Source organism: Engystomops pustulosus, chromosome 4 (genome assembly GCF_040894005.1).
Source record: "Engystomops pustulosus chromosome 4, aEngPut4.maternal, whole genome shotgun sequence".
NCBI classification, from domain to species: domain Eukaryota; kingdom Metazoa; phylum Chordata; class Amphibia; order Anura; family Leptodactylidae; genus Engystomops; species Engystomops pustulosus.
In genome coordinates, this window is record NC_092414.1 from 191,790,350 (window position 1) to 191,814,715 (window position 24,366).

The window sequence follows — 24,366 nt, forward strand, 5'->3', positions numbered from 1 at the left end:
ATTTTATAATTAAACAACTAAACATTCTAAGAATCATCTCCCTTTGTTCTTCAGTATAGCCATGTAATGCAATGCAGTACCTACTTCTAGCCTGTAGATGTCCCTGTGTGTATAGAATACATTGGTGGGACCTTGCATCGGCTATCTCTCTCTGTAGTCAGCCACAGAGGGGACAGAACAATGCAGCAGTGTTCCTGTTACAATCTGTTACCGTTCGTCCATGGCAGTGAGTTACTGAGCACAGTTACACAATTATCAGGCGCAATCCTGACAAAGACACATAAGTCAGACAAATAAAAAAAATTGCAAAAAAATTTAAAATCTGAGGAGCCGCTCTACTAACATTTCCATTGCAGGGGAGGAGACCTATGTATCATCGCTGACAGAATCCACTGACACCAGCAAATTGCATTGCCTTGTCATCCCTGGTGGTCAAGGGTAGAGAAGGGTGTTATATTTACATCCCTAGTAGTCTAGTGTAGTCTGAAGGAGGTTATAGTTATATCCCTGGTGGTCTAGGGTATAAAGGAAGTCATAGATACATCCCTGGTGGTCTAGTGTAGTCTGAAGGAGGTTACAGTATCATCCCTGGTGGTCTAGTGTAGCCTGAAGGAGGTTATAGTTATATCCCTGGTGTTCTAGGGTATAAAGGAAGTCATAGATACATCCCTGGTGGTCTAGTGTAGTCTGAAGGAGGTTACAGTTATATCCCTGGTGTTCTAGTGTATAAAGGAAGTTATAGATACATCCCTGGTGGCCCAGTGTAGTCTGAAGGAGGTTATAGTTATATCCCTGGTGTTCTAGGGTATAAAGGAAGTTATAGATACATCCCTGGTGGTCTAGTGTAGTCTGAAGGAGGTTACAGTATCATCCCTGGTGGTCTAGTGTAGCCTGAAGGAGGTTACAGTTATATCCCTGGTGTTCTAGGGTATAAAGGAAGTTATAGATACATCCCTGGTGGTCCAGTGTAGTCTGAAGGAGGTTACAGTTATATCCCTGGTGTTCTAGGGTATAAAGGAAGTTATAGATACATCCCTGGTGGTCCAGTGTAATCTGAAGGAGGTTACAGTATCATCCCTGGTGGTCTAGGGTATAAAGGAAGTTATAGATACATCCCTGGTGGTCCAGTGTAATCTGAAGGAGGTTACAGTATCATCCCTGGTGGTCTAGTGTAGTCTGAAGAAGGTTATAGTTACATCTCTGGTAGTCTTTGGGTAAAAAGGAGGTCATGGTTTTATCTCTGGTGGTCTAGGGTACTGAATGAGATTATCAGTGGTGGGAGTCAATTGGAGATCAATGGACTCCGAGCAAGAATAGAAGCCCACAAGTCTAATCTAGTGCTCCATTTCAATAGTCATCCAGTGCTTCATTTGTTTCTCTAAGGCTCTGTGTGAATAGTGTCCTAGACATCCCGTAGAAGTGAATAGAACATTAGTCAGGCGATAAAACAACATATGAAGCACTTCCAGAAACATGTGGGCCACCATTCTTCTTCTAGCTGGGGTCCCATTGTTCAGAACTTCACTTATTGGAACTTATTTTCTGTGTTGTGAATAGAGGATTTTTGTTGATTTAGTATTAGGAAAATCCCTTTAATTGTAAGTCCCCTAGTGGTCTAGGGTGATAAGCTATATGCAGTACTCAAAAGATTTTTTCTCTGATTTGAGAAAGAATAAACTTTTTTCTGGTTTAAAGAAAAAAAAATCTGGCTACATGGCGTCACCACTAGGGGGAGCCGACTGCTTGTGTATCTATACAGCAAGCAATTATCTTAATAGGAGCTTGATTACATGTGTATGCAATGTGCCCAGACCATCAGATCATGATCATCAGTGCATGGCTCATATCCCTGGTTAAGTGATGTCACATAGGTGCAAGGATCATTATATCCTGCTAGTAGGGATATAACGAACCATGCACCTGTGTGACATCACGTGACCAGGGATATAACAAGCCATGTACCTGTGTGACATCACATGACCAGGGATATAATGTGCCATGCACCTGTGTGACATCACTTAACCAGGGATATGAGCCATGCACCTGTGTGACATCACATGACCACGGATATAACGGGCTGTGCACCTGTGTGACATCACATGACCAGGGATATATAACGAGCCGTGCACCTGTGTGACATCACATGACCAGGGATATAGCAAGCAATACACCTGTGTGACATAACATGAACAGGGATATAATGAGCCGTGCACCTGTGTGACATCACATGACCATAAATATAACGAGCCGCGCACCTGTGTGACATCACATGGCCATGGATATAACAAGCTGTGCACCTGTGTGACATCACATGACCAGGGATTGTTTTTTGTCCACAGGAAGTAAATTATGACAACTCCTGATGAATGACAGCAAGCAGAGCTATAGAAAACCGTGAGAAATTGATATAGAAAGTGCATTGGAGAATTGCATAAACTTTCATTAAACAAACACTATCAATTATTTTCAGAAAGTGGACAACCCCTTTAACCACATGCATGTATAGTAACGCTCTCTTATAGGATCTTCTTCTGGTGATAGGGTCTCTGAGCAGTGCCCCCTCCCCCCGTGATCCCGGTTATGGAGACTACACACCCCGATAACGGTGATACATGGCTTGTACACAGTCGTACCTTTATTTCACAGCCTCCGGTCCCATAGAAGTCATATAATATAGAAACGTCGGACCACTTCCTTCTTTCCATCAATTATTGAAACCAGGACGGGGTAAATCATTTTGGAAAATCAGTAGGAAAACAGGAAGCAGAACATTTTGTCCTGGGGAATATGGGTCATGTTGCAAGGTCTGAGATTACTGAATACAGTGGTCCATTTATTATCCAGCGCTCGCAGCCAGGATATTACTAGCGCAATGAAAATGAAAAGTTTTGCAACGCGGCTCCATAATCTGCGCTCATAAAGTACAAATCCTCTCGCTATGTAATGGAGCAGGAAAGGAAAACGCTCATTTAAAGGGTTTTTAAAAGGACATCAACAATAAAATAGAATAACGTCTAAGGTTGAGGTCCATTAATTACCTGTCCCCATCATCATTATATTATGTAACTAGACCATGGACCCCTCGTGCTTGCGCTTTGCCGGTTACTTAGTAGAGGGGAGTCCTGCACTGGTACTTGCTACTAATTTGCAACCACGGATGGGAAACCCCTCGCTCCGCGATCCCATAGAAGACGCATGGTTGTTCCCTATATTACACATGTGTGACTTATAGTAGTGGCTCATGCTTACACCTTGGGGCTCATTTACTAAGAGTCTGTGGACCGCGATTCTGTCGGGTTTCCCGAATATTTCCTTTTTGCGCCAAATTGCCCCGGGTTTTTGGCGCACACGATCGATTGTGGCCGGCTTGCATGCAACAGAAATCGGGGGGCGTGCCATCGAACAACCCGACAGATTCGGACAAACCCGCAAGATCAAGCACTTACGTGCACCAGGAAGAAGAAGGTGAACTCCAGCGGATCTCAGCGGGGAAGCAACACATGAAGGAAATTGGACGCACGACCTTAGTGAATCGCGGCAGACCCAAATCCTCGTCAGATAACGCACGGTGGGGATTGCAACAGGACCGGGTAAGTAAATGAGCCAAATTGGGGCTCATTTACTAAGGCTCGCGGATCGCACTTTCGTCAGGCTGTTCGTCGTTTTCAGGATTTGAGCAGCTTTGACAGGTATTTAACAGGTCTGCGCTTGAATTGTGTGGCACACGATCGGATTTTGGCGCAGTTGCACTGGCTTTCATGTGACAGAAATTGGGGGGGGGGGGTGCCGATAGATTGAGCGCAGGATGTAACTTTCAAATTGTGTCACAAGCCCAAGCACTTGGATGCACCAGGAAGAAGAAGGTGAACTCCGGCGGACATGAGCGGGGAAGCAACACATGCAGGATATCGGGCGCATGATCTTAGTGAATCGCGGCACAGTGCATGGGGCGGGAATGAGTGACGGCTATTAATAGTGCAGCTTTTGGGTGGCTGTACCCCAATCCACAGTTCGGCACCCCCCTCCACCCCCACTAGGCATAGAAGTGGAATAAGGTGGAATTTGTCTCAATTCCTGGCTGTGCAATATGGATTGGTGACATTATAAATCTGAGAAATATCAACACTATAAACCTGATGAATGATGATCTTTGGCGGGATAACTTTTGCATAAATGAAAAGTACACAATAAATTTTGTATTATATCATATCAGCGGAAGGTGCTTCTTTCCCCACTCACTTTACTCTTATCATCCTCCCTCTTCCCTAATCTGATTTTCTCTCTGAAATCTTTTCTGAATTCTATCTCACTAACAAGATGGACAGCATTACACTGAAGTGTCAGATTACATCAAAGTCTATGGAGAAGGAAGGGGGAGGAGTGAGTCACAGCAGCTAGGTCTCCGCCAGGTGATTGCTAATCTACAGCCAGAGAAAGGAAACTTTTTTTTACAAATTGAATGAAGAACTGAAACAATGTTATTTCTCAATTATACAGCGGACTGCAACTTCATAAAAGTTTGTTTTAAAAGTGATGAATATTCCTCCGGATGTTATTATAGGTTAAGAGACTAATTGAAGGGTTTTTAATTAAAAAATGAAAGTGAAAAAAACCTATTTGGTGACAGAACAAATGAATGAATGAATGAATGAATGAATGAATAAAAGCAATGCAGTGATGACATATATGATGAAAGGACATGTAAATGTGATCTGTATCTGGATAACGTGGAAACTCTTCAATCCAATCAGATGAGTGACCCGGTCAATTACTACCATGGTTTCACCTTCTCTGCAGTCTTAATGTCTATCCTTAATGGCCCCCTCCCCAATGTCTGAAGGATTTCAAGGGAGGGTGAAATGATCCTTCCCTCTTGACTTTATGTCATTACTCTGCAGCAGAGTCCCAGCCCCCCCAGTAGAGAAGGTAACATGATGGGGCAGATCTTGCGGTGTCTTTAAAGGGGAAGCCTCCTCACATGAACACAGAGTGAGGCTTTGGACACTTGCTCTTCTTCACTTTGCGCATGAATCGGTTAAATTCGCGGTTGCCTTTGTCCCACTTGTGGATAGCGGTGAGGATGTGCTGGTTCTTCACCTTCCGTCCAAGGACCAAGAACTGACCATTCAACTGCTCCAACTGAGGACAAGGACAATTAGCTCCATTCTTCAAGAAGAGGACGAGCTCCCCCCAGTCCTTCCTTTGGATAGGACCTTTCTTCAGTGCCTTCTTCTTACGGAGGATCAGCTTGCGGTCTCCACTGTCTTTCTTGACCTCCCGGATGGAAACTTTCAGGGCTGAAACAAAAAAAAAAACATTAAAAATATGTTCTCTTCATAATGTGTTTTATTTGGCAGCTTGCTCTGGCCTCTCATGACCTATCTGCTGTCTGCATTACTATCAGGCAGAACATCTCAGTTCAGGCCCATAACTTTGACCTTCTCCCCATTAATAATATTGTTGAGTGTTGAACTCTGCTAAAAATTATCCTCAACCTTCTCTAGTTGTGTTCCCTTGTGGCTTTCCAACTTATCTAAAACTACAACTCTCAGCATGCCCTGACAGATTCAGGCTAGGAGTTGTAGTTTTAAAAGCATCTAGAGAGCCAAAGTTGGAGACATATAATAATAGTCCTTGAGGTTTTCAGGCATCAGGAACCAAGCATCTTCCCACAATGGTTCTCAAACATGGCCACCACTAATGGCTTCTGTAGGGATTGTCGCCCAATAGAGGATGATTGAGGTAGAATACATGGGGTTCATTAGTCCATAGATATGGGGGTACTTGAAACCAGGAGCCCCCAACTACTCAGCCGCCGCCCAAGACTGGGTCATGGAGTATCCAGTCCCAAGACTTAGCCACAGAGTCTCCTTCAACTGAAACAGCAGGAATCTTCTTCTCGCCTCCTCTTCACTGTGGCAGCACCCGGCTCTGAAGCCAGCAGACAGGGGGAGGGGTGACATCACATTGCGTTTGCAGGCTTTAGGGTCGGGTACTGCCACAGAGAGGGCATTAAAGGGAGGGAGGCTGAAGGAACTGAGGAACTTTATAAAATGGGGTCTACAAAAAGCGGGAACTATAAAGGGGTGGTTACAGGAAAGGGAGCATTATAATTATGGAGCTACAGAAAAAGGGGCACTATAAGGAGGGAACTACAGAAAAGAAAGGGGGCTACAGAAAAAGAGGCACTATTAAGTGGGGCTACTGAAAAAGGGGCATTACAAAGGGGGGCTTCAGGAAAGGGAGCATTATAATGATGGGGCTACAGAAAAAGGGGCACTATAAGGAGGGAACTACAGAAAAGTGGGCACTACAAAGGGAGGGGCTACAGAAAAGGGAGCATTATACGTAGGGGGCTACAGAAAAAGAAGTGCTATAATGGTGGGCTATGAATATGTGGGTACTATATGCAGTGCAATGTACGTGTGCATTAGATTATAGAATATGTGAGTACTATACACGATAGAATAAATGGATAAATTAGAATCTGTGGGTGCTAAACACTGTAGATTAAGTGGGTACTTTACAATGTAGAATATGTGGGTACTATACATTATAGACATTATGGGGGTACTGTATATTGTAGATTATGTGGGTACTATACATTGTAGTTTATGTGGGTGCTATACATTGTAGACATCATGTAGGTACTATGCATTGTAGAATATGTGGGTACTATACATTATAGACATTATGTGGGTACTATATATTGTAGATTATGTGGGTACTATACATTATAGATTATGTGGGTACTATACATTATAGATTATGTGGGTACTATATATTGTAGTTTATGTGGGTACTATACATTATAGACATTATGTGGGTACTATATATTGTAGATTATGTGGGTACTATACATTATAGATTATGTGGGTACTATATATTGTAGTTTATGTGGGTACTATACATTATAGACATTATGTGGGTACTATATATTGTAGATTATGTGGGTACTATACATTATAGATTTTGTGGGTACTATACATTGTAGAATATGTGGGTGTAGAATATATGGGTAAACAAGAATGTGTGGGTACTACACAGTGTAACATACATGGATACTAGACAGGGTATAATAAGTGGGTACTATACGCAGTAGATTATATGAGTAGTATACATGGTAGTGTAGTGCATGTATGCAGATACTATACATTGTAGAACATGTAGGAAGGACTCACTGTAAAATACCTGGGCACTATAATAAGGTACAACATTCTGGAGACTGTCTGTATTCTAGGAAATGTACTCGCTGCAGCTGTCGTCTAGCACGGCCATGACTGCTGCGAGTTCCCCGGGATAGCCTGAGATACCACACAGAGGTCTGGGGGTCTAATAATTCTCCTGAAGGCAGATCACACGGTATCTCCCAGCAGTATCAATCCGGCCGCCAACAGCTGGAATAGCAAAGATCCAGGTGTGAGATGTTCCTGTGACTCTACCATCAGTTTAGTTTTGTTTTAATGTATGCACTCCCCCCGGATACCCCTAAGCACATAGATAGGTGACGGGTGGGACTGCTAGTGCTACGGGGAGAGGGCGAACATTAAAATACTAGGCTCCCCGGGCACTCGGGTGATGTAGCCTGAGCGCCCCTGTCTAATTTGCATAACTTTTATAACTCTATAGATCCACAATCGCAGGATATAGCGTTATGATATCAGAAGTTCTTACTATGGTGGATGTACTTTAAAGTGACAGTACAGCCCCCCCTGTTCATACAAGGACTATGACCATCGCTGCCCTATACACATCTCCATATCCAATGTGTGTCATATGGATCTGTCATTTGGTGACACTTTCACATGACTGTACACGTATGTGTGGTGTGTACACAGAAGCCTGTCAATCATTGTGTGTGGGCGGGATAATCAGGACTCTCCCTGTCAATCATTGTGGGTGGAGTCATCAGGACTCCTCCCTCCTCTCCTAGGAGTCCTGTCAGGATCTACTCTGCTTTTTACTTAGAGATTCTGCTCCAAAACCTATAAACCTGTATATCAAAAATCTAAGATTATTTTTTCCCTTGGAAGACCTGAAAGTGAACCTATCAGCAGATTTTACCCCATTAAACTACCAGCTCCCTCAGGTAGGTTATGAAAAGTCATTTCTAGAATGTCCACTTTTATGTGAAATCTCAGCCATTTACCTATATATAAATCATGTGAAAACTAGCAGAGAAGAGTCATATTTTACCTAACAATTAGTGAAGTGCACTTCAGTAGTCCCTATCTTCAGTTCTATAGTGCCTGGAATATATTGGTGTCATTTTAAAGATAACAATCTCATATTTTGGGGTTGTGGTTCTGTGATCTACAGAACTGGAGATACAGACAGTTAAAGGCATAGGTGGCAATGTGCCTGGGAGCCAAAGCCAAACCCAAGAGTAATGGCATCTGAAGTGACCCTCCCCCTTCATTCTCTAAACATGACTGATCTCTGCTCATTTAGAGAATTTTTTTTTTTATAACAAAACGATTTTAAGTAAAAGGGAGAACTCAAAATCAAGAATGATAAACCAGGGACACTTGCTCATAAATCCAGACGCTATGACTGCGTTAATATACTTATATTCGCTATCCATGGCCTCCTTCCTTCTAAAATTACTTTTAAAATGATTCTAATGAGCCGAAAGGGTTCGCAATTTTGCTATCTGTACTCTTTGTATGGTAGTATCAAATATTCTCTTACCGAATTCACTGGCGCACATGTGTTCATAGAGAGAGTCTGCTTTTATCTCGCTGTCACATTGTGGACACATCTCTGTTTCTGTAGAGGACACAAAAACATACATTAGGACATTATGATTTATTATGAAATTATGAGTCAAAATATGACCGACAACACCACATCTGTACAGTGGTTGTATATGGTATTGCAGCTCACCTCCGTTGAAGTGAATGGGGATGAACTGCACTACCACGCACAACCTGATTACAGGTGTGGCACTGTTACCGTGTCTATTTTTGTAGAGAAGTTCGGGGAGATTTATCATAAGTGTCTGAGAGCTGAACTGTACTAGTTGCCCATAGTAAGTTGTAACCAAAGTTTAATTTCCCCACTGCAAGCTGAGTACTGATTGGTTACTGGTTAGGGTTCTAAAATGTTAGGTATAAAGATGGGAAAAAACATTGCACCCTAAAAACTTTTACTTTACCCAGTGTGTTGCATTATTTTGGAAGAAGTTTTGCATCTGGGTGTCATAACTGCAAAAATCTTAAAATTCCATACCCCCCCCCCCCCCAAAAAAAAAAACCTCTTCCACTACAGTAACACTATGGGATTTCACCTATGGATTGGATAAATGAGCGACTCCCTCAATGTTGTGGTGTAAGGGGTCACACTTACACTCCAAGTGACACATTTAGTTGGCCGTCTCCCTGTGACTTCTCTGTCCGACTCTGATGTGTAAATGGATGTCATTCCTGCTTCCTGCGCCGCGCTGCAATCCCCAACACATAGGGCACAGCTGTCTTTCAAGTGGGAACAACAAAATAGTTGACGTATAGGAAACATCAGCCCACCCAGCCGGCCCCTCTAATATTCATAATATGCCCATAGTGACAGAACAACACCGGGGACGGGAGTAACACTGACATTTTATTACATTTGAGATCAAAAGTGGAGATGGAAAGAAAAAAAATGGATGTAATGACAACCAATCACAGTGCAGCTTTTGTTTCTGATTCTGGTCTTGAAACATGAGATCTGCATAGCGATTTGTCGCTATTTGTGACAAGCATAGATTTACTTCTAGACCAGGGGTGGGGAATTAATTTTCCCATGGGACCACATGAGAAATTGGAATGGTTTAATTGAGCCGGACTAATATATTTAGTTCTACCCTATACCTAATTACCACCCCATCCATAATGTTTCCTTTCATTATGCCCCATTCATAATTCCCCCTCTCCTTATCCTCTCTCTTTTTAGTCCTCTCATCTAGCATTTATAATAATAATTTCTTTATTTATATAGCGCACACAGATTACGCAGCGCTGCACAGAACTTGCCAAATCAGTCCCTGTCCCTAATGGGGCTCACAATCTAATCAACCTAGCAGTATGTTTTGGAGTGTGGGAGGAAACCCACGCAAACACGGAGAGATCATACAAACTCTTTACAGATAATGACACAGGGACTTGAACCCAGATCCCCAGCACTGCAAGGCTGTAATGCTAACCACTTAGCCACCGTGCTGGTTCTCACCTTTCTGGTCACTCCTGCGGCTCTGTGCTATCCCTAGTGGCAGAACAGGTGTATTACTCAGCAGAGCCAGGAGCCCTACTATAGTACCACTTCCTTCTGCAGGCTCCACCCTCACCCTGTGACCGAGATGCGATCACAATCATGGCAGGCAGTCACGCGGGCCACTCCAAAATACTTAGAGGTCCGGGTGTAGCCAATGGGTCGTATCATGCCCGGTCCTGTTCTAGACAGCAATAATAAAAAGAAAGTTTGATGCTCACCGCTACTTATTGTACAAGGAATGTTTGGTCCTTGTATATTTCGTGCAGACCCTCACGTCAAATAGAATAGAAAGAGAGTTCATTTAATCCAGCACCAACAAGGGAACTTCCAGAATAAACAATTTTATTTAATTCTCTTCTTACAGCATAAAACTCCTCAACACCAACATAGTGCATATCCGAGTGAACAGGGTAAAAACCAACGTGTCTAAGTGAACAGGGTAAAACAGTAAGGCCCGTTCCACACTTGCGAGGGTAATGCAATGTACTTGCATCAGACTCGCAACGCATGCTGCCTGGATCTCCCAGCCTGAAGTTGCAAACTGGAACTGAACTCAGTATGTAAGTTCAGTTCCGGTTTGCAGCGTTCGGGCCGTGCGATCCAGGCAGCATGCGTTGCGAGTCTGATGCAAGTACATTGCATTACCCTTGCAAGTGTGGAACGGGCCTTACTGTTTTACCCTGTTAACTTAGACACTATGGGGCACATTCACTTCCCCGGTCCATTCGCGATCCAGCGGCGGGTTCTCCGGCGATTTCAGCGATTCACTAAGGTAGTTCCCCCGATGTCCACAAGGTGACGCTGCTGCGCCGAAGTCCGTCGGAGTTCACTGAAGTTCACCAAGTTAGGCTGGGTGCAGGTAAGTGCGTGTCATGCGACACATTTTTTTTAAAAAATACAGCGGTTTCTACGAATCAGACAGGTTTTCCAACGGCCACGCCCCCGATTTCCGTTGCGTGCATGTCGGCGCCGATGCGCCACAATCCGATCGCTTGCGCCAAAATCCTGGGGCAGTACAGGGAAAATCGTTGCAAAACGGTAAAATTCGGGTAACCCGAGTCGGGCCCTTAGTAAATGACCCCCTATGTTGGTGGTAAGAAGTTAATCAAATGCTATATATTCGAAGTTCCCTTGTTGGTGCTGGATTTAAGGACAATCTCTAAGGTCTTCCCCATAGTGACACGTCGGGCATTTTGATTGTTAGTGGTTGTGCGTGCTAAGATCAGACACTGAAGTACAAGACTTAGGGTGTGTTCACACAGCTGTAAAATAAGCAGAATGAGGAGGAATCCATGCGGATACTGCAGCGGTCGCCACATGCAGATGACCTGGAGTTTATTGCCCAAATCTGAGTATCAAAAACTGCAAAGGGATTTCAAGGAACAATCTATAAGGAAATAACCAATCTCAAAATCTAATCCCAAAACTCCTGCCATTACTGCTGTAGCCCTTTGGCGTCAATTGACTCTCCTCAGCTCCTGGAAAGCCAGTGTGTGGTGGAAGAGTCATGGAATTTCTATTGTTCAGTCCAGTTTTCAGCATCTAAACCTTCTCAAACAGAAATATGCGCCAAAATTCTGATACATTTGTGTAATTTTTGCCATCTGCCTTTTTCCCGTGTAATGTTCCATCTTCAGAAATCTAACATTGCAGATCCTTCATCACCACCTCCTGTGGCAGTGAGTTACATAGTCTACTGCTCTGACAGTAAAGAATCCTCAGCTATGAATTAATGTAATGAGTGTCCTACACCCCTAATTTACTATGACACACATTCCGCTCCCCTATATGAAGTCTTAGTCCAAGTTCACACAGAACATACTATGCACAGGTGCTCTCCACAGATTCTAGTGTGGGAGAATACGGTCCAATCTAAGTTATTTCTCCATGTCTCATGTACACGGCACTGATTCTTTCATCCACAGAATATCAATGTTCTCCCTCCTTGTTGCTGACATCACAAAGATAGAAATTCTCACCATTGTTTCTGTAGAGTTTTCCATTAGGTCTTGTCAATATAATTAGTAGAAATCTGTCTCATGAGGAGAAAATGGATTCTAACCTGTCAATCACAAGTCTTAATGAAAGGCAGCAATTAGCGGACAATCCAGTTCCCAAAGTAATCGGACGGCAGCTGCAGCTTTACTACGTTGGCCTTTCAGACTGACAACTGCCCTAATCATTAAAACCTCAGCTGTTGGGGGTACAATTGGCCCCCTGCTATCTTGGTCAGTTACCCCCTGCTGATCAAGAGCCTCATTGCCAGTCCACGATTTAAATTTAGTCTTCTATACCTACTGGAAGACCAGGGCAATGTGGTCACATCACCAAGAGTAGGGTGTGGCATAGACTTCACTTATAATAAGTTACCACATTGACCTTTGCACTAGGAACCTCCTATTATTCTTCGATGCAGGGTCACTTAAACAATAGAATACAAATAAAAATCCAGAAGCAAACAGGGATAACTTGTGTTGTCAAAGGATCATCAATTAACGGGAATGGTGTCACTTATAAAGGAAACTCTAGATAGGGATCTACTTCTGAAGAAGACCTACCAACTCTCCTGACTGGTCTTTTTTTAGTGAATACCGGTCTCGTCCATGAAATTCTAGGTTTTCCTGCGTTATTCCCTTAAGACATGTATGAACTTATTTGGGAATAGGGTGTTACCAGGGTCCCTTCACAATCGGATTAAATCCAATCAGTTCCATCTATAGCTTGTTTTATAGGAACATACGCCTGGGCTCCTTGGTCTGACCAGAGGGAACTATCCTGAGGGGCTACCGTCAGGTTTTGTTTTTCCTACTAGAAATACAGAAGAACCTCTGGTGGACCAAAGCTCTGATACAATAATGGACCTGAAATTTTAGAATTTTGTTATTTAGGATTTACTGGCCAATTAGAGGAGCTGAGAAATCTTAGGTGGGCCTAAACTCTGAGACACTAATTTCACTCCAAAGAGAGAAATCATCTATTAATAATAATAAATTCTTTATTTATATAGCGCCTACAGATTACACAGCGCTGCACAGAACTTGCCAAATCGTTCATATAGGATTAATATGAAACTCCTTACTAATTCTCAGTGCGGATATGACTAGAGTACAACCATAACAGGTAAATATACAATACAAAGTAGGGTGCTCAAAACTTAGTTTCATAGTTTATACGGTTGAAAAAGTTCAACCAAGAAAGGGAAGGGATTGGATGAGGAAGGGATTTAGGGGAAACCATTCTATATAACATAACCATCAATGTTATTTAGGTGTAAAAGGCATCTAGACCCTTCTTGAAGCGCTCTGCTGTCCCTGCTGTGACCAGCGCCTGAGGCAGGCTATTCCATGGATTGACAGTTCTCATAGTAAAAAAGCCCTGTCGCCTCTGGTGATTAAACCTTGTTTTCTCCAGATGGAGACAGTGCCCTCTCGTCTTTTGATTTGATTTAATCTGAAACAACTTACCTCCATATTTTTTGTATGGACCATTCATATATTTATATAAATTACTCATGTCCCCTCGTAGTCGTCTCTTTTCCAGACTAAATAAATCTAGTTGTTTTAATCTTTCCTCATAACTAAGACCCTCCATACCCCTTATCATTTTTGTGGCTCTACGTTGAACCCTCTCCAGCTCCAGGGCCTCCTTTTTATGGACCGGTGCCCAGAACTGGACAGCATATTCCAGGTAAGGCAGAACCAATGCCTTGTATAGTGGTAATATTACATCCCTATCACAAGAGTCCATTCCACTTTTGAAACTTGATATTCTATAATGGGTCCTTGAAATAATTTCTTTTGGTGCAACCTGTATATTATGGTTTAATATTGGACGTATTACTCCATAATAAGGGGCTGTCCTGTGTGTTGAAGGATAATACATAAAGTGTCTTGTTCTTCAAAGATGACTTGCCCTCAAAGTAAAATCCACTGGTGATCTAAGGACAACCAGTCCACTAGTTGTCCTTAGATGATCCAGTGGACTCCATCTACTCAGATCATCACAGGACATAGGAGTAGTACAGTCTAATTTGGTAATTGATGCTATTGGCAAGTGATTGACTTCAAAGTCATCTCCAAATGTGGTTATCTTCTATTGGGTCAGAGTCTAAGTATAACAGAGCATCCTTGGTATTCTGTTGGGTAGTCTGACCCATTTAAAAGGTGATTATTTTTGCAATGATATAAACTCTTGGAGTTCTTGAGATAAAAATAACGTGCAATATGGCAATGACTACAAATTTAGTATATAGTTGGATTAAGCTTCCTTACTTCTGTAACTGGTGGTGCTGCCTTGTTCAAAATTTGTCGGTGGAGACTGGATGGTTTCAAGAAGCCCTGCCTTGTGTCAACACAGACCTCTCCTTCTTAGATGGCAAATAGACTTTTGCATTGAAGGTTTTGAATGCAACTTTGTTGGAAGAAGAATAGCGAGGGGACAGATCAAAGCCATCAAGCCAGACCCAAGGTCCAGACTCCAGAAGTAAAGAGTCTATCTCTTGATATTGCACACTAAATGTCTTCCACGTCTCTCAAGGACAGGGTTTATATACATTTATTTGGAGATAAGTCTTAACAATGAGATGGACAAGTGTCATGGTAGGGGATCAGTGTCAGGATAGAGGATAGGTGTCAGATAGGGGTCAAACTGCTTTAAGTCCCCCATTCTCCTAATCACTGGAGATCCCAGCAGATGGACCTTCAAAGAACTAACATTACTTTCTATACAGTCTTTTTTTACTTTTATGTTAATGGATACTCCAGCCGGATAACTAGGATTATTAATATTACATTTGAGTGGATTATTTAGAACCTGGAAATCCAACACAAGACGCATTCACAAGGGTCACTCCGGGAGCGCTAGGGAAAGAAAACAGGCTAGTTGGCCACTTGGCTCTTATCAGTATTAAATTTGGAGTTTCAAAGTACAGTAGAGAAGGTCACCCAAAGTAGGGTAGGGTAGTGATAAAGTTACCCCTCCTTAATGACCCAGTGAGTAGTTAGTGGAATATAACCTGTGACTTCTTCTCACCTCTGCACTAACACTTCCCTCCCTGGTCCATTTAAATGTAAATGTTTATCCTGCCCGGCTTATAGAGATAAGATGTGTTTGCACAGGGAGATGGGGGAAGTGATGTAGACAGACCCTTGGCCTTCTTCTAGTGCTGCATACTTCTGGGCTTCGGAGACGTTAGTAGGCTTCATCTTTACTAACACAGATTCCACACCCAATTCCTGGCTACAAGAGTTATGAGCTCTGTGCCCTCCATTACTTCTGCTGAATGCTCATTGGACGTACATCTATTCCTTCCTACCTCCTCATACACATGCATGCTTGGCTGAAGGTTCATGTTTGGAATGGTGAGAAGTTATAGCACTGATCAGACACCTCTGATCAGGCATGAGAAGGTATAAGACTGATCAGACACCACCATATGGTGGCTGAGTGGGTAGCACTTCTGCCTTGCAGCGCTGGGGTCCTGGGTTCAAATCCCACCCAGGTCAACATCTGCGAGAGTTTGTATGTTCTCTTCGTGTTTGCGTGGGTTTCCTCCGGTTTCCTCCCACACTCCAAAACATACTGTTAGGTTGTTTAGATTGTGAGCCCCATGGGGACAGGGTCCAATTTGACATGCTTTGTGCAGCGCTGCATAATCTGTGTGCGCTATATAAATAAAGAATTTTTATTATTATGTTGGTATCCATCAATCCAATCTTTCTGTCCCCTGTTATCTTCCATCAGGATGAGTTGGCCCCCATACATACACCTTATTAATTCTCATTATTAGTATTTTTTGTTGCAAAAATTTTAACACCTATATAATATATCGCTCTTTGTTGTATATTGCTAGTATGTGCTTTAGGGTTAATAGTGGGAGGTGAGAAACTGGGCAGATGTGCCAAATTGTAGTTGTTTCCTAAAAAGGAAACTCAAGGAACAAACTAAAACCATATAGTATTTCTGAGTAGTATATAAAATATTATTTCGGGAATAAATTGTCTTATTTTGAAACTATACAATTTTTTTAGGTGGATTGTAAATAGGAAAATTATTTGCCTAAAAATAGAGAACGAGGATTTTACTTCACTTGTTGCCTAAGGCCTCATTTTCCATACAGCCAGGCCTGTCTATGCACAGTTGTATAGAATTTGAGATATTTCATACATTCTACATCCTTCACATCAAATCAAGTGCACATACACCACCCACACATCTTAGTGGAATGAAAAATATTCAGAAAAATATTCAAAAATAAATAAATAAAATGGGATTTCCATTACATGTTCCCTACAATATGTGAATCATCTTCTTTGCCTCTTGATTTTAGAGTTTTCCAATACTTTTACATATCTGACAATATTTAGTGTTATGTGATTAAGTACAGGCAGTCCCCGGGTTATGTACAAGATAGGTTTTTGGGGTTTGTACTTAAGTTGAATTTGTATGTAAGTCATTTTTATAATTAGCTTTTTCTTTTTTGTCCCAGTTTCCAAATTTTTTGCTGTAATGGGAAGAAGGATTATCAATAAAACCTCATTACAGACACTGTACAGCTGATCATTGGAGTCTGGGACTATAGAAAAGCATCCAGAGAACTTCACCAGAGGTCACAGTGGGCAGAGGGGTCCGTCTGTAACTAGGGGTCATCTGTAAGTCGGGTGTCCTTAAGTAGGGGACCGCCTGTAATCTATTTGGACTCTTACCTATTGGCATAGGTGAGGGCATCTCTGTCTACTGAGGATCCAACATGTTTATGTATTCTATGACATCCTATACAAATGTGAATTATGTAATAATTGGGGTAGCATTTCATGGCTATTGAACACTTGCATCCCGATTTTTATCAGATTTTATCATATTTCAATAGAAAAGGTTTTAACATTTATCCCATTAATTTTCTCATAATTGTAAAAGGTTTCTGTCAATGCAGTCATTCTGGATGAAACAATCATTGGTGAAAACTATAGTTCCTTTTGTACCTCGTACTTTCATTTGGTTCCAAAAATCTAATACAATATTTTAGTATTTGTTTCGATGATGTTCTTTCCATAACAAAAAAATCTTGCCTGTCAAGATCCTTGTTTTTCCATTGACTTGTCTAGACCTTGTCAATTAGGTTACCTGCTCGTTACAGGGTGACTGTAATTAGTAATGGCTAGCTAATTTAGTTGTCAGATTACATGTTCTGGATATTTAGTGGTCTGGTCTTGCTTAGGCTGCAGTCGCCCTTAGACATTTTGCTACAGTTTTAGAGCCACAATTATCTGAGTTTTTTACTACTTTATGGAACTATTTGTGGTTTTGTCTCTTAAAGGAAACCTACCATTTCGAATGGCAGGGGTAAGCTGTAAGTACCGAGCACCAGCTCAGGGTGAGCTGGTGCCGGTACTTACTTTAGTTTTAACACTTTTTAAACTTTAGAGCAGAAGGGGCCTCGGCGCTGCGCGCGACCGTGCGCGCGCAACATCTCCGCTATTTCCTATGTAGGCGCGCGCGCGATTGTGCGCACGCAGCGCCGAAGCCTCTGCTGCTCTAAAGTTTAAAAAGTGTTAAAACCGCGATACCGCGGTTTATAACACTAACGAAAGTAAGTACCGGCACCAGCTCACCCTGAGCTGGTGCTCGGTACTTACAGCTTACCCCGGCCATTCTAAATTGTAGGTTTCCTTTAAAATCCACCAAAAATCAGCTCAAAAGCTGGCCATCCACACAGTAGTGGATTATAATATAGGCAGTTTGGGCGGTAACCGGGGGTCCCAAGCCTTCTAGGGGGCTCATGGCCACCCAAACCACCCACCAAATTTTATACTCAGAAGTACCTTCACCCATGAAATCCTAGTAAATCTGTATCTGCTCTCAATACACATGTACACAAGAGCCATTTCAGGACCTTTGCAGGTCCTCCAAAGGTCCTGAAACCATAGTTTGAAAGCATATATCCTCCATTCCCTTGATTCTAGTACCATATGTAGAAAGTGAATTCCAGACTTGATGGGTCTACAATATTCATTCCGCCCAGGGCCCATGGTGGTCTTAATCCGCCCCTGCATCCACATACCCAAACATGGTTATTCTTGACAGACCCTCATACACATGAACACTCGGCCACTTTGTCACCTCTAGCTCTGGTTTATTTGTGTTCAGAACAAAAGAGTTTTGTCTACTGAAAACCATGATCTTTCCTAGTATCAATATCAGCCTTCAGAGATTTGGGAAATATAATATACTTTAGATGGTTTGTTGCCTTAAATTGATGGGTTTAACTATATTTACCAATATGGCCTCCTAAATGCTTCTGAAAAGTAGGAGTACAAGGATACGCTACACGGCTGTTCAATAAGATCAATACACTAGTGTTTTTTTCTTTCCATAACTTTTATTTAATACCTAATTTGGAGGTGACAATAAGTGTGTAAGTAGAGCACACAGACACCTTTAGAATTGAATCTATCTGGGAGAGATTTATCATCAAGTTTCTGAGGTAAAACTGTTCTAGTTGCCCATGGAAACCAATCAGAGCTCAGCTTTTATTTTATGCTCAGCTGTGGGAAAATGAAAGCTGAGCTCTGATTGGTTGTCATGGGCAACTAGAACAGTTCTGCTCCAAGAGACTTGTGATAAATCTCTCCCTATGTATTGTTTGAATGCATTTATAATTAAGAGTTTAGCAATTCTGCAAAAAGTCTTGTTAAAAATAATTCTGATCCTCCAGTTACTTCCATTTTGCCTATTTAATACTACTCTAGTCTCTGTTGGTTAACCAAAACGGAAGAGGATGAATTAAAAGAAGTAGATCTAAAAACTTTATTTGCCGTTTGAAACTATAAAGACACTTTATAGTTTGTAAAGAACTGTATATACCAAAAATAGGACTCAAAATCAAGGGGGGTTTTAACAGAATCTGCAAAAGAGACGACCTCCGAAAAGCTCCAATTCAGAAGTGAACCCCTCTTAGTGTCATTGTTGGAGATCATTGAAGCTTTATTTAACCCATTATGAGATTGTTTTAAAAAGTTTTTTTTTCCTGCCAGGCAAACCAGCTAAAGTTTTTTTTTTTTTTGAGGATTTTGAGCAACTTTACTAAACTCAAGAGATACAATAACATCCCACCAAATTGTGCAGTAATGATGTCATATACATCAGTCATGTGATGTCATTGTGACATGTGCCTCAAGTGGCCACTGTATGTTATGTCATCACTGAAGCATTGTCCTTTTTAGGAAAGTTACTTAACACCGCAGAGAATCCTTTAAAACAACATCACTAAGAACCTTTGTACAGAGCTTAGTGTCCAAGGAGCCAGGACTGAGTTCAGAATTGGCTGATGCGTTATGAGCCTATGTCACAAATTTCCCCCAAAAAACTTAAACAGAATATCCCAATATCATGACAGAAACCTGACAGGTGCCATAGTGTCAGTGAGGTCCATTAGGCACCACCTGTATGTGATATACTATAAGACAGATCCTACTCATTGATACTTATATTGAAAATGGAATGGAAGGTAGATACAACTTGGCATACTTACTCCGTGGACGTGGAGCTTGGGTGGCATTTGGTGCGGCGATGCAGACGTCCTCCCTTGGGTACTGATCACAGCGAAGCATATCGGGCCAGGGGAAGCCAAAGTACTGCATGACTGGCTCACAAGCATCTCGGACCTCTTCACATAACCAGCGACATGGGTAAAGAGGCTGCTCCAGGCATACCGGGGCAAAAAGAGAACACAGGAACACCTGTGTACCCGGGTGGCAGTTTTTGCTCAGCAGAGGCACCCAACTACTGGCTTGGTACTTCACCTCTACCATAGTCTCATGATCCAGAAGATTGGGCAGTACCATCTTGTTATACCCCACTCCATGGCAAAGTGCTAAATCCTGGGGAATGTCCACGCACTGAGGCGTCCGTGAATAAAACCGTCCACTTTGATAGTGCCGAACCATTTCTGGCTGGAATCCTACGTAGTCATATTCGCTGGGCTGAGGTTCCCGGGAGAGGAGTCCAGGTGTGACCCACAGCAGTAGCAAGGGCCATACGCCACCCTTTGGGGACATTGTGTTTCTAAAATCCTAAACAGTCCTTTCTGCTCCGGGAAAAAAATGAACAGGAAAAGTTTTTGATGAATCCCGATAATAGGAGTAATTAGTCAGAAGATTGTCGTAGAAGTTAATGATGCTGACGGTGCGGTGGCACAGTACAATGGGCTTGGAGGGTTGCTGGAGCTTCTTGCTGGGTCTGAACAGTTTGATATTGGAGAACAGAGAGCAGTAAGTGTTAGGCAAGAAAGAATCAGGCAGATCCAATGAGAGAGGTGCAGTCCCTCCTCTTCTCCTCCCTTTCTCCTCCTTGTGTCACACTCTCTCTGTTACTTTCCTCTCACGTTTGTGCTGTCCAGCCCTTCACGTCTCCTTGCACTCTCCTTGTACACTGACCACTGGCAGTCTCCCCCATCCTCCCAGACTTTTCATTCAATCTCTTCTCCTCCACGCCTCCCTCTATCACTTCTCCTCAAGGCGTAATTCATTTACAAGTGTCACTCACAAGTAACACACAGGAACGACCCAAGTGCTGAACCAGCATGGTCACCTGCAGGACCACCCCCCAATGTCAGGGTCTCTGTAACCCTCAGTGCAGAAACAGGCATTGACTCACAGATCACATATAACAATATAATAATTCTTTATTTTATATAGCGCCTACAGATTATGCAGCGCTGCACAATGCATGCCAAAATGGTTCCTGTCCCTATGGGGCTCACAATTTAATCAACCTACCAGTATGTTTTGGAGTGTGGGAGGAAATTGGAGGACCCGGAAGAAACCCACGCAAATACGAAGAGAACATACAAACTCTTTGCAGATGTTGACCTGGGTGGATTAGGACCCCAGCGCTGCCATGTAGAAGTGCTACCCACTAAGCCACTGTGCCGCCCTAAGCTCTTGGATCATAGTCATCAGAAGATGCTATTATTGTCATTCATTTATTATAACTTATATGGCACCAACATGTTCCATGGCACAGTACGAAACTGCGCCTGACATAAGTTTTCATCTCTCATAGATCCAATTATTAACTTATCTTCTTAAATTCTCTCCTTTCTAATGAATAAATTAGTCCTCACGTTGCCCAAATTAAAATCAAACTTGCTTGAAAGATGGGATCGCAGATATATTAGCAATATATTATACAAAGCAGATGAGATGTCAACAAATCTAATTATTGTGGAAGGGAACTTTTGTAAATTATAATACTTCTCAACTTCTAATTTACTAAAATGTACTAAATTGGCTAAAATTTTACTAAAATTATTTCATATATACAGGCAGTCCCCTGAGTACATATTGATTAGATTGTGAGCCTAATTGGGGACAGGGACTGATTTGACAAGCTCTGTGCAGCGCTGCGTAATCTGTGTGCACTATGTAAATATAGAATTATTATAATTACGTACAAGATAGGATCTTTAGGTTTGTTCTTAAGTTGAATTTGTATGTAAGTGGAAACTGTGTATTTCATAATTGTAGCTCCAGAAATTTTATTTTTTTATTTATTTTTGTGACAATTCGATTTTCAAAAATTTTTGCTGTAATGGGAAGAAGGTTTATCAATAAAGCTTCATTACAGACACTTTACAGCTGATTATTGCAGTCTGGGACTATAGTAAAGCATTTTTTTTTGCACAATTTGTGACTAAACCACTAAAGGACACAAGGTGGGCAGATTAATCTTGTGAAATCTATTTTTTATAATTGTCATTATTTAATCCAAAACTTTTAACCAAAGTTTTACAGTGTCAATGTGATCCCCAGAAAAAGTCAACTACACCCCAATGCTTTGGCCGGATTGTAAGGGGTAAGAGGGGAGCAGATGTAAAGAATGGCTCTGCAGCGCCCCCTTTATGCAGGTAGCGTTAAGTTCTCTGTGAAGCTATAGAGGTCCCAAACCTCAAAGGCGCCTGACCACTGGAGCACAGACAGGAACGTGGACAGGTAAGGAAGTTGGCGAGGTCCCGGGCAGCGGAGAGGGGCGGGATGCACCTGCATCCAGGGACGTGGTTCGAAGGAGCACCCCTGACAATAACTAACTATGATGGTGTTGGCTGCGTTGACATAACAATATTGGTGAACACTGTTGAAAATTGGGAATGTTCGGAGCCAGTCTGATGGTTCTGGGTAGTGAGTTCCATAAAACAAGTGCAGCCGAGAGAGAAGTCCTGCATCCAGTATGTAATAAGTGATGATGAAAGCTGTACGCTATTGGCTGGATGAAGAAGGGAGGTTCAATGTAGATGATGGTGCAGTATTGAGGAAATTTTCAATTCTTTGAGAAATGTGTTATTTGGTAATGATTGACAAAGAACAGACAAGTTAGTAGTACGGCTAGGCAAGGAGATGGCTGCTGTCTTGGTGATGAATTTGAGCGAGAAGATGTATTAAGTGGAATGTCGATAATAAGTGAAGAACAGGCAAAAATCACTAGGACCCGGATTAGTGATGATAATGATAACCTCCTAATCCTATATGTCATCATACGCCTGCAGAAGTGGTAACTACTCACATTGTCCATCTTGTCCATCAATGTAGAAGATCACATGTTATAACATTTCTTACATTCGTAAACCAGTTTCAGAATGATATATTTAAAGATATAAGTTATATCTTACTGATTTAGGGAATATATGGTTAAAAAGGGGTCATCTTAATGTATAAAGGGTTTATCTTAATGTATAAAGGGGTTCTGTTAATCTATAATTAATAAATAATGATTTAAAATTAGGTCATTCATTGTACGTCATTGGGGTCTGCACCAATCACAGCAAAGTGTACTGAGCTGATAACAGACATAGTCATACACTGTAAGGTGGTCTGGCAGTTGGATTTAACTGCTATTAGTAGCCTATCCTAAAATTAGGAATTGTCTGGATTGTAATTGGGAGTGTTGGTAAGCATACATGTAGAGCAAAGCTTTTAGAGCTTCCAAAAAAAATTAAGCTTCTGCATCCATGCAGCCATTAGTGGAGGGAGCTAGTTCCATGTGGGTTTACACTGTACTGTAATAATGGTTGCTGGCTGTATTGGTAACCCATGAGCTCCCCCTGGTGGTGGTTACAGGTCACTAGAAAATGCCACTCAAGACAGTCTGCAGAGACTATGGGGAGAATTTATCATACGCCGCCACTCATGTGTGGAGTGATATAGTCCCTATAATAACTAGCGTAGACGAATTTTCTCAGAAATCAAAGGTGCGCCTTATAGTCCAGTTCGCCTTATATATGAACCGTACTTACAGACAACAGCTGCCTTGAACTGTGCACAGGTCTGCTGGTCATTCATCCTTATAATCAGGTGCGCCTTATAATCCGGTGCGCCTTACATATGAACCTAGCAGGCATTTATTGATGGTGCGCCTTATAATCCGGTGCCCCTTATAGTCTGAAAAATACGGTAATTTCAAATCAACATCACATTGGGGGTACAACACCCTCCACCAATCAGCTGGTTGATCACTGTGAGAATGACTTTGGTTGTCCTGTAATATGATGTACAGCCACTATAATAATAATCTTTATTTATATAGCACAACCATATTCTGTAACTTTACAAATCATAGGGGACATATACAAATAAAATACTACATTACATAGTAATATGAAACAATAGCACTGTTTTTGGTAAGGAATGAAGGGGGTCATCCAAACACCATAATACTTTCAGCTGATTGATGGTGGTGTTGGACCACAGTGATCTGATACTGATATCCTATCCATATCTGCTAATTTTCCCCTCATAATTAAGTATTCTTAATTTTCAAGCTACTTTATTTATTTCCAAGGAATTTTTTTAAAGGTTTCATGCTTTTTCTTATAAAAGTCTAGCAAATATTTGCTGATCCCCAAGATCAGATGTACATTTTTTACGCAAAGTATTTAGACCCCTTTAAAATGTTCACTCTTTGTTTCACTGCAGCCAATTGGTAAGATCAAAAAAGTTCCTTTTTTTGCTCATTAATGTGCACTCTGCACCCCATATTGACAGAAATGTAGATATTTTTGCTTATTTATTAATCAAGAAAAAATGAAATATCCGGTGATAAGTATTCAGCCCCTTTGCTCTT

At 41.8% G+C, this 24,366-nt stretch overlaps 1 protein-coding gene across 1 annotated transcript; it reads right to left on the reverse strand.

Annotated features, from left to right (window-relative positions):
- On the reverse strand, positions 1-20,590 carry SFRP1 (secreted frizzled related protein 1). The gene is made up of 3 exons (XM_072149086.1): positions 19,781-20,590; positions 8,692-8,769; positions 1-5,297 (listed from the first exon to the last, which is right to left on the reverse strand). The coding sequence occupies exons 1-3, from the start codon at positions 20,304-20,306 to the stop codon at positions 4,975-4,977; spliced, it is 927 nt and encodes a 308-aa protein (XP_072005187.1). The 5' UTR covers positions 20,307-20,590; the 3' UTR covers positions 1-4,974.
- Between the last annotated feature and the right edge of the window lie 3,776 nt (positions 20,591-24,366).

Coding starts and splice junctions, on each gene's coding strand:
- SFRP1 (XM_072149086.1), bottom strand. CDS start 20,306: ATGTCCCCAAAGGGTGGCGTATGGCCCTTGCTACTGCTGTGGGTCACA. Junction 8,770..19,780: donor CCAAGCTCCACGTCCACGGA/GTAAGTATGCCA, acceptor TGTCCTCTACAG/AAACAGAGATGTGTCCACAA. Junction 5,298..8,691: donor CATGTGCGCCAGTGAATTCG/GTAAGAGAATAT, acceptor TTTTTGTTTCAG/CCCTGAAAGTTTCCATCCGG.